Source organism: Centruroides sculpturatus, unplaced genomic scaffold (assembly GCF_000671375.1).
Source record: "Centruroides sculpturatus isolate CEXI.00-Female unplaced genomic scaffold, Cexi_2.0 scaffold889, whole genome shotgun sequence".
Lineage (NCBI taxonomy): Eukaryota > Metazoa > Arthropoda > Arachnida > Scorpiones > Buthidae > Centruroides > Centruroides sculpturatus.
This window is the reverse complement of record NW_019385500.1, coordinates 356,923-368,897: the sequence shown is the minus strand read 5'-3', so window position 1 is coordinate 368,897 and position 11,975 is coordinate 356,923. Positions and strand designations below refer to the sequence as shown.

The 11,975-nt window shown below is 31.7% G+C and overlaps 1 protein-coding gene across 1 annotated transcript; it reads right to left on the bottom strand.

Moving 5' to 3' along the window:
* Positions 1-5,294: 5,294 nt before the first annotated feature.
* LOC111639580 (glycine receptor subunit alpha-3-like) lies at positions 5,295-10,264 on the bottom strand. Its single transcript, XM_023385464.1, has 5 exons — positions 10,207-10,264; positions 9,631-9,717; positions 9,126-9,451; positions 5,529-5,699; positions 5,295-5,357 (listed from the first exon to the last, which is right to left on the bottom strand). Exons 1-5 carry the CDS (start codon positions 10,262-10,264, stop codon positions 5,295-5,297), a joined length of 705 nt encoding a protein of 234 aa, XP_023241232.1.
* Positions 10,265-11,975: the final 1,711 nt, after the last annotated feature.

The window sequence follows — 11,975 nt, the reverse complement described above, 5'->3', positions numbered from 1 at the left end:
CACACAATGACGTGGAAAAAGCAAATTAAGCGAAATTCTCGGCTTACGGGACTCGTTCGGGTAAAAAGTAGAAAAAAGATTACGATTACACAATTTTCTATTGGCATTTTTGTGCTTAAAAATTGGTTTAAGGCTTTGTAAATATTCCGTAAACAAAACAAGTCATGGAATATTTCGTTCGGAAATTAACAAATGTGTATTATAATTATTAATTAATTGTAACGGTAAAGCTTTTGTCGTTTTTGGATGCTTGTTTTCTTCTAAATAATGCACAATAACGTGGAATAAAAATAAATAAATTAATTAAAAATCATTACTCTGAATTCTTTTTAAAATTACTTAAATAATTCGCAGCGCTTTATCAAATAATAAAATCTTGTCGTGGATTATGTATATTAGTTAAAGCGCGAAAATAAGCATTTAAATTGCGAAAGGATCCGCATAATAATCAATTTAGAAATATCATTTATCATTCTTTCTGGATTCGTTCCAGCAACGTTGATGAATTATTACTACATAAAAAATATAAACATAATTCGTGTAAGGATTATAAAAATTAAAATATAAACATTATTTTAAAGAAATAATAAAGTTCTGGTTAGCAATAGAAATCTTAGGGAAGAAAAATTGCTCTCTATCTCATCCTCTACATCCGTTTCTTTTGCATCGTTTAAAAGTTTATTTTACTGATTTTTAAATTCTAAATGTTTATAGATTTTGGTAGGAAGCTCATAAGAAAATTTAGGATTTAAACAAATGCTTTAAACCTGGATGAAAATCTTTATAAGTATGCGATTAATTAATGTCTTATACGAATAACTTTATACAGTTCTGTACGTATTAAGAAATGCTTTTTTTTCCTTTCTGTGTATGCTACCTAACATAAAACCGGTTGGCTTCTCATAATGCAAAAGCCGTGACCACATCTCATCTAAAGCGATTATCAAGCTTAAAAAATGGAATTACTTTGAGTTAGTTTAAGAATAAAGTTATTATTTTGAAGTATTTAAATACGTAAAAATTTAAATTTTCTACTACTTTTTTCTTTTCTTATAATATAAATAATTATATAGTAAGGGGGAAAACAAGATATAATAATTTATCCGGTAACGTAACTTACGAAAATGAACAAATGCCGTTTCTAGGTAATACAAATAAACAGGTAGTAAATTCTCGAATGATTGATGATTCTTGATGTCATTCTAATTCTAACACATCATGGAATTTCCTTTTAGCTACACTTAAGTGTATAGTCAATTTGAAGGAAAATTATTCATAATTACTGATATGCGAGTAGAAACGCGTTATCGGTGTAAGGCTAGGAACACACATGCGTAAAATTCTGCGTAAAATCTAGCATAAAACAGAAAGCGTAAAAATTTTTCTGAAATTTTGGCTGAAACATAACTGAAAAAAGAGTAGAGCATGTCTCTACTTTTNGTATTTGTAAGAGGTAAAATGTTAACTCGATTAACTTATATATAACTTACGTATTTAAAGATTTTTAAATCGATTTTATAATTTAATAAATCGAGGAAGCATGGGGACAACCGTCCTCCCAAATTTGAGCAAAGTAAAAACTTAAAGGTTAAATGAATCATCAGTGATGGCAAATTAAAAATTGGTACCTATGTTTTTATTTGTACAAAATTTCAGGAAAATCACCTTGACTCGATCGCAAGGTCAAGGAATATTTCATAAATTAAATTTTCCCTACTAACGACAATATTTTGTTAGAATTAAAGGAAAGACGTTGTTTTATCCACAAATCTTATCTTTTTTTTCACTCCATAAGAGCCGCCGGTGACAGATTATCATCTTCTATTCCTCAACAAAACGATATTATTTCCACCATCTCTCAGCCTACTTTACAGTGGGTAGACTGGTTTAAAACGGTTCACCGTCCTCTTGATTAAAATTNTAAAAATTTTTCTGAAATTTTGGCTGAAACATAACTGAAAAAAGAGTAGAGCATGTCTCTACTTTTTACGCCAAAATTCCTCCAATAAAGAGAAGTGTTTTTGTGACATCAAAGTAGACACGTGGTTTTTATTCTAACAATGGCGGCAGTGAGGGTTAACCTTACAATTGTGACGATCTCGAGAAAACGAAAAATAAATGAAATAGAATTTATTTAATCCGTTCGACCACATCAGTGTTATGTACAAAGACACTGTATTTGTACATAACACTGATGTGGTCGAACGGATTCGAGTACATAACACTGTATTTAAACAACGTTTATGGATGGCTATAGATGCTAAATTTCAAATAAAAGATAGGCCTAGTATTTAGATCATACATTCTTTATTTGAATTCGAAATACTAATCTATTAATTTAAGTTTTTCATATTATAATAGAGGAAGCGGATAAAAAAAAGGAAGGTACTGTACAAAGGGATAGATATATGAGAGAAAAAAATTAATAAAATGTTTCCTATTCGGCCAGAATTTTTACGTACTGTACGTAAAAACGAGAACTTTATTATTTCTTTAAAATAATGTTTATATTTTAATTTTTATAATCCTTACACGAATTATGTTTATATTTTTTATGTAGTAATAATTCATCAACGTTGCTGGAACGAATCCAGAAAGAATGATAAATGATATTCCTAAATTGATTATTATGCGGATCCTTTCGCAATTTAAATGCAGCGCAATTTTAGACACGAGACATAGTCTCTGAAATCGCAATGTTATAAGTTTACAATATTGTAGTGTTATGAAAAGAAGATACATTATCATGTTAGGGTCTACTTCCCAATAGGCCTATCTCTGATACCTGTATAGTTTTTAATCAGATTGAATATACACCGCCTTCTGCAGTTTTCTGAATTCAAATTTCGCTTATTGAAACTTTTGGTTTTGGTTTCGGGTTTTTAGAGCTTCTGTGCAGAACAATTTTGTAGTTTTTTGAAGATTCCACTAACGCGCCATAATATTTTAAGCATTAATTAAGGTAAATTATTTGTGTCGCCAGTAGAAAACTTGTCTCAAATTGTGTCACAGCATTTTTTCAGTTTATAGCTTTATTTTCTTACTTGCATTTTATCTTTCTTCTCGAATTGTCGTTTCTCGTAAGCATAAAAGACAACGAAGTGAGTCGTCTCTATAAGTTGCTGATGGCAAGCAGACTAAGAGACTGTCGTTACAATAATCTTCGCATTGAAATTCACAGGCAATTCTTTTCTTTTTAAGAACAACTAGTTGTCTTAAGTGTATTTAGTGACTTCTCTTCAACTTTTTATTCTTTGAATAATATTATGAAATGAAATTCTGAAATTAAATGTCTCTAATGCTAATTTGACGTAATACATCGCATTCGAAGAAAAGAAAAAGTTTACATTGACCGTTTCTGAACAGTATATTTCGCATTAAAAAATATTTCGTTCATTATGTATCATCATGTATTACACAAGATGTAAGGGAAATTTTCAATTATTTTAGAACAGAGAAAACCGCTCTCGAAATACAGTGAAATGGCACTAAAATAATTCCAGTATACTCTCAATTATCAGGTCATGAAAAATCGCTCTATTGCTCTCTCGGTTTGCAGAATATTGGACAGTTGAAGAGAAAAAAGAATGACAAACTTTGCTGAAGTTTTCAGTTGATTTCAAGTTATTAGGTGAAATCTGTAAATAATATTGCTGTATTGGATTATCCACGCAATTTATTAATTAAGGTAACATTTTATTTATTTATCCCGGTTTATCGAGAGTTTAATGTATCTTCCGTGTATAATTTCTGATATTGCATTAAAGTATATTATACTGGGCTTAAAATAACGTTTAGAATTTCGATCTAGAAGTTTTTCTAATAAATAAACAAACTTAATTATTTATTTAATTATACTAATGCTAGAGATTTAAAACTTATCGAACACGTGAGATTCATCCATCCGTCATATTCTTGATTAAAAAAACGAATAAAATGCTTTATTAAACTGAAATAATCGTCATTTCTTACTATAAATCCATAGGCCACGTGATGACAGTGGACAGAACATGAGGACGAAGACTCCTGTGTCGCTACTCTGATAATCCAGGTACTCTGTGGGTACGTTCGTAAATTCGAACGAGGTAAACGAGAATGACGTCATCGTTATTCTTATTTTGTTAGACTTTCCGACCGATTGGTACTAACGCGTTTAACTCGTTCGACTTTACGAACGCATCCAAGTGTAAGAATAATGACCTGCCATCTATCGCGAATACTTCGAATTATTTAAACGTATTTCGAGAAATCGTAAATAAAATATATTTTTAATAAGAAGTTTGCTTACATTCACACAAAATAACAATAAAATATAATTATCATAATTGTAGATCCAATTCGATCTTAAATTAATTAAAGTATAAATATTAAAAACAAAATTTTTATCCAAAATAAATAAATCAAAACGTTTTTTATATACTTTAATACAAACATTTAATAACTTAACCGTGCAATATAAAAATTAATTTATAAAATTGATTTCATGTAACAAAGATTAATTTTCATGTGTTTGTTCCTCTTTTAATATAATTATTTTAAAAATTTATTATTCAACAAAAATTACTATACACATTATCTTAAATTATACTGTACATATTTTAATTAATAATAATTTTTACATAGAACTCCAATGACAAATTTACAAAACAATAATATCTCAATACTATTACGTTCATTCATCACAATAACTAGTACCACATAAGTTACGATTACAATCCTAATGCAAACTATTTACATTTAAAAGAAGGGTACGAATTTAAAGCAGTATTTATAAGCTTATACACATCATTTTTATCCCTAATTTTCATTAATTTACTTTGTTTATGCGAGATATCAGTGCAATTTGATCAAGACTTTTCCATGAAGTTGGCAGGCATGAATAGAAATAATGGTTAATAGCCAAACTTGCCATAAAGATTAAGATTCGAAAGGAATTCGAACCCGGTTTCTTCCGAATTATAAATTGATCTTTTTTTCCTCGCTTTTATCAATACAAAATTTCTACAAGGTATCCATGAGCTAACTGTAATGCATTGAGATTTTCTATTTCAAAACAATGTCGACACGAGAAATAGGCTAATTTTTGCATGTAGACATATTTCGAGGTACAGTTTTCTGAATAACTTGGATTTGCAGAATGGTCCGCGCGTTGTTTGAATCACACAATGCTGGAAATTGGGATCACTTAAAGAATCTCATTTATGAACATCATTTACTCATTTAAAGACTAGAATCACAGACATGTCAGGCCATGACACCCATGATCTTGCAAGATGCGTGAAGAAATTGAATCATCAACATATCACCTGAATAGTTGGGAGGTGACTTCTGGAAAATATTTTTCCTACGATCTGTACCTAATAATACAAAGATTATTATAAAGAATGGCAATTCAAGAATCACAATTTATTAGAACAATTTGAAATCGTTATTGATACGTCAATGAAAACAACATTTCAATCGTTTAATATTTTTCTGCGGAAACTTAAATAATGCCACCAATAATTGGAAGAGAAGAATAAAAATACCGTTGGAAATAAAATTCGAGAATAATAATCAGGACCATTCAGGGTGGTTTGCATCTTGAAAATTTTCCAAATACCACAAAGTTTTCCTTTTACTTTTTCAATTTTCTCTTTAGAATTTTTACGTTTCTCAGCCCATTTTCCATTTTTCTTAACTGGACGTGGGGAATTACACTGAAAATAATTTTTTAACAAAATTAGTTTATATTTTAAATTAATATGCATTTAAAGTGGCCCAAAAGTCAGTTTCCGTGATATGTCACTTTTATAGATGGCTGGACAGCTTATTTAAATCCTGTTTATAACAACTTCATTCAATGCTATAATTAATATACAAGTTTAACTAATTTTTGAGCCCCAATAAAAAAATTAAAGAATTAAGATATAAAAGTTTATCTTAAATTATAAAGGAAAATAAGGCACGAAAAGTTTAAAATATGGCTGTTTTATGAAAAGAAGATAGCTCCTGATAGTTAAGAACTTGGATGTAATGTTGCCATACTGTCGACTGGTAATAATTAATTTATTTATTATACAATAATTCGGAAAGTGAAAACAAATCAGAAATGTTAACATTATAGAACACAAACAATTTACCCATATAAAAAATTAATAATTGCCAGCAGAAAATAACGAAATGTAAGTCAAAGTTCGCCTTCTCTGCAACTCTTTTGCTGAACGATTAGTGCAAAAAAATTAGTGTTTGCTCCTGGAATTGTGTCTGTGATGCAAATTAAGTTTTAATAATTCAAAGTTATTAAATGTAATCGTTTGATTGTTATTTTAGTGTAAATAAATAATATAAATATATTTGATGAAAAATTTAACTTTTAACAAATTCAGGTCTATATTGTCTCCAGGAGTGTGTCGTCTGGAGATGCTGTCCTTAATAAAAATATTCGCAGACAGCTAAGAGGAATAATTGCCCTTTCAGCCTCTCATTCTTTATGCATTCTTCTAAAGCAAACATATAAAAAATTAAAAAGCAATTACACGTTATAAGATTGCGTTGTTTTTTTCGTTTTTCTTTGTTACTAATAAAACAAAAGCATTTCTGTAAGTCCGCGTGTGACAAAATACGACTTTTATTTCTTCTTTAAGATTTATACAGTGTGTCATTTGGAAGACTCTATAGTGTAGCCAACGTAAAGATTAATTTTTGAGAGCTTATGTTTATGAAGCTGTACACCTTATATTTATGCCTTTGTCTTTACATTTTGTGTATATTTATTTATTTATCTTCATACCAACGCCTGAGGCCATTTATTCTAATAGACTCTTCTGTTAGGAAACACCTAACCTAACAGAAATCGATTGATAAGTAATTTATTATGCTAACAGATGGCGCTACACGTATCAATCCGATTTGAAAATTATGTGAGGTTCAGAGTGCATTGATTATACTGGGGAAGAAAATGAAAGCTTTTTTTGCACACAAGTGAAAATACCTGGTCATAATAGAATTTTTTATGCTGTTTTCAGATATATAAACAGTTTTTCTCCATTAAGTCTGGGTTTTTTGTGACAATCGGTTTAAATGTAAAATATATTTATTTAGACAACAAGCATACACTTATTTCTTTATCTTGTCTAAAATGGCGAGATGAAGAGCTTCTGCTATGTTGGAATTTGCAGAATCCCTCTTAGTGTTCAACAGTAATCAGTAAACATTCTTGAATTCCATTGGCCCTGATACCTCTTTCCCACCATCATAGAGATGTCTTGCTGAAAACGCTCTCCGTGTTTGTCACTGACAGCACCAAGATTGTCGGAGGAAGAAATCCAGGTGGGAATCCATGAAATGCATTTTAATTAAAATAAAGAAGGGCGTTTCTACTGGCTTATCGAGCAAACGAATATAAATGGACCCTTACGCGCAATTAACTGATTACCCCTGTAAGTCAGCTTCTTACAGAAACACAGATTCCCTATCATCAACTGTCACGGCACGCCAATTGATTTTACCTCTATTAAACTGATTAAAGATAATAAAGTAGTGGTATTACAAGAGTACGAAAGGGTCAAGAAAGGATGGAAAGTATATTTTAGGAATTTATTGAATGAAAAACACTTCAGAACTTTATACGAGAATGGAAAGGCAAATGAAGGAGTGGTGCAAGATATTAGCAGAGAAGAAGTGTGCTTAGGAAAACGTAGATGGGGAAAGTAGTAAACACTGATCGGATTCCGGTTGAGGCTTCTATAGGTTTGGGAAAGGAAAGAATTGATATCCTCTGGAACCTTATGAAGAAACCCTGGCAGCAGAAGATCTCGGATGAACAGAGAAAGAGCATTTTTTTGCCGATCTTTAAAGGTAAAGTCGATGTACAGAATTGCGGAAATTACATAGCTATAAAGATATTGTCCCATACTATGAAGATTGGAAGAAAATTATAGAAAGAAAGATTAGGCAGGAATCGGAGAATGGAGAGGAACAGTTTTGCTTTTTGCCGGGAAGGAGTACGATTTATGCTATCTTTGCTCTAAAACAGCCTATAGAAAGGCACAAGAAAATGCAGAAAGATTTGCACATGGTATTTGTAGATCTAGAAAAGGCGTATGATAGGGTACTAAGGCAAAAGGTCAAGGAAATGTACAAGGGAGTGGAGACCCAAGTTAAGAGTAGTGTGGGCACTACAAAAGAGTTCTTCGTTAATATTGGTTTGCATCAAGGATCGGCTTTTAGTCCTTACTTGTTCGACCCGATATTGCACATGTTGGTGTGCGTCGAGAAGTGTGAGGCCCCATGGAGTATACTGTTTGCAGATGATATTGTGCTGTGTGAACTTTCCCAAACCAAGGCTGAGAAAAAACTGGTAGATTGCAGGAAAGTTTTGGAAGAAAAGGTCATGAATGTTAGCAGAACTAAAATGACTAAGCTTATATGACTCTGAATGGTAGCGACAAGTGTAATATTATTTAAAATCCAAAATATGCCGCTCCTTTTGGTACCGAATTTTAAATATCTTGGGTCATTTGTCGAGATGGGAGAAAGATTGAACTCGGAAGTGCAGCATAGAATTCAATGTGGATTGATGAACTGGAGGAAGCTGAACGGTGTGAAGCATGTATGGGCAATAACAAGAGCCCAAGAAAGAAAAATAGAAGTGGCAGAGGTGAAAATGTTGAGATGGATGTGTGGAATGTGAAGGGAGGATATAATAAGGAATGATTTTTTTAGATGTTCTTAACAGAACGTTAAGGTGAAAAAAGATGCAAGAATGTGGGTTGAGGTAAATTGGCCGTGTAGAGCGAAGAAGCGACAATTATGTTAGAAAGACGCTCAATGTTGTAGTAAAAGGAAAGAGAAAAGACGAAGGAAGACAAAAGATGCGTTGGAATAATAAGGTGGAAGAACACTTGAACCAGAGGAAACATAAGAGAGAAGAAGCCCTCGATTGGGAGAAATGGAAAAAACATACTGGAGAAGGAAACGCCGACCCCACCATATAAACATGGCAAAAGACGAAATTAAAGAAGTAGTAGGGTTCAATGAGGATATACATTAGCCTGGAATTTCTACACTACTGTCAGTAATTTGTGCCCAATTCCATAATCATTTTGATATATCTCGAAAATAACAAATACATTTCAACTTACTTTTTCTTTAAATTCCACATATTGGTGAGCAAATGCGTATTCTATCAACGAAGCTGTGATGAAAAACATACAAGCGAGCAGCCAAATATCCACAGCTTTTACATAGTCCACTGGCGGAGTGTACGATCTAGACTGCAGCATTTGAGTGATGATGGTAAGAAGTGAGGTAACCCCGAGCGTAACACGAGCGGGAACTGCATTCACATCTAACCAGAATGATAGCCAGGACAGGGTTACTACTACAGTACTTGGCAAGTAAACATTGAGTATACTACCCGTTAAACGCCGAATGAAAGTAAATTTCGCATACACATAACTGTAATTACCTGTAAACAAAAAGAATTATCTCTATAAAACTAATAATAATACAGTTTTATAAGTAATTTGTAAGAAAACTTTCCAGTCGTCCAAACTTCGATTTTGCTACGAGGTTTGGGTACCTTCATCTCGTGTTTCAATGGCTGTATGTCTTCCATTAGTGCAATACTTGGTCCCAAGTACTTACATGGACTACTGTCAACATCACACCATTCCAGGCGTACCTTTTCTGCTGTATTTTTTACTAAAAAATTGCATAATAGAGCGGGAATACCTTCAATATAGAACACAAATATAAAGTTTTAAAGTAAAATTTTATACTATAAATACATTGTTGTACTTATTCAACTAAAAAATAGTTTACTGCAAGAAAAATTTTACACTCTTAATTACTCAAATATATGACTTTCTATAATAAATACAAATAACTCGATAATTCTTTCAAACGGAAAGCTGAATTCGTTTTTTGGGCTATTAATGATAAATAAATACTAAGCAATTTGGTACGAGGTATGACTCAGGACGGTCTATTATATTTAATAACAGATAGCAATTTTGCAGCCTGCCACCTGCCAAATTACATAGCAATTATTTAGCTTTAATAGAAAATAAAGGAATAGGACTGTTTGTATGATATATGGCTTTCTCCGTATATTTTAAAATATCTGTGGCCGGCCTTTATATAATTTATTACATTTTTATTAGACCCCATTATCATGATTCATAGTAAATACACGTTAAATCAATTATTAAATTTACTTACACAAACCAATTTTAAATACGCAGTCTTGAATATCAAGGGGATAACGATGTAAATCCATAGGGCATGCCACACGAAAGCTATATCTATTGGAAGAAAAATTATGTATTTATCATTTTGAATAATAAAATTTATTACTTGTTTTAGTTNTAAATTTTCTAAATATGGATTTGTTCATATTTTAAACCGTATTGGCGACGAAATGGAAAAGGATTGTCATTAATTGCCGAACAATGGTTCTGACGACCTTAAGATTTTATTTCTGGAAGCTTTAGGAATAAAGCTGGTAACCATTTCTGATGTCACAAACAAATAACCCGATTTGCCGAACGACTCCTAAAACAGGGCAGTAATAGCGAAGTAAGTAAGAGCCAATGTTTCGTCAAAGTACGTTTAGAGAACGGTCAGAAATAGACGATCATCGTCTTTGCGACATATTTTAAACCGCGGTTCAGCCAGCCAACGTCTATACTCAGTTCTGTTGATAAACGTCGTTTAACGTAAACTCTGTCTCTGCAATCGGCTGGATAAGTTTAAATACAGTAGACCCCCTATAAAACAAGTTCATATAGTTCGTATTCCTATATGACGGCAAAAAAATCGTACAAACACGCTAAAAAAACTCGTATAATTCGGTAAAACGTCATCGCCAACTCGTGTCGCGACAGGATTGGTCGAATCTAGACCAATAGTGGATATTGTGCAAACCGATGAGTTTAAACTAGTAGCGGACCTACTAAAAACCATTTATTATTTAACCGCCATAAAAATCATATTTATATTAATGATGTCTCCAAAGTTCAGCGAATTTTTCGCAAAAAAAATAATTTATCAGGAAGCACGCGACTGCCATTCGATGACAAGCTCCAAGACAAAAACAAGCTTAAGCAATGGCGTCGTCGAACGGTGCACACTCGGTAAGTAATCCTACAATTTTTGTTTATAAGGATTATTCCCAAAAAATTAGTCTTGAATCGATTAATTTTATGAAAGAAAACCTTTCAAACAGCCGTAGTCTGTAAACTGCTTACGTGCCAGGCTGTGATTGGCACATGTATTTAAGGACTCGTAGAATATGGATTCATAAATTAACACATATAATATATAAATTCGGCATTATAATAAAATATACAACTGAATTAAATTCATAACAATAACAGAATATAATACAAAAAATTTAGTATAAGTAAGCTTAATTGTTTTTAAAATAATACTTAACTTTTCCATATCTGCAACTGAAATTTATAAAAATAAATTCGGTATAAAAGTTTCAAGTTGACAGTACGAGGTGTATTGCAAGACACATAAATATTACACTTTTAATGACTCAAATATATGGCTTTTTATAATAAATACAAATAATTCGATAATTCTTTTAAATATTAAACAAAAAGCTGAATTCGTTTATCGAGCTATTAATGTTAAATAATTACTAAGCAATTTTGTCGGAGATACGACTCCGGGCCGCCTATTATATTTAACACGAAATGGCAATTTTGCAGCCTGCCACCTGGCAAATTACAAAGTAATTACAGTAGAGCGTCGTTTATCCGAATCAGTTGGGGACTGGGATGGTTCGGATAACTTATTTTTCGGATAACGAATCATGTACGAATAAATATATTAATTTATCTCATGTTGAAATTTTTCTCCGTTGCGTGTCGCTTCGCGTTGAATTTTCGTCGATGTTAAGCCTAACGAAGACTATTGTATCGTTAAAAATTATTTTTTTATTTTGTACAAACAAAATAAATATATTGAAAAATATAAAA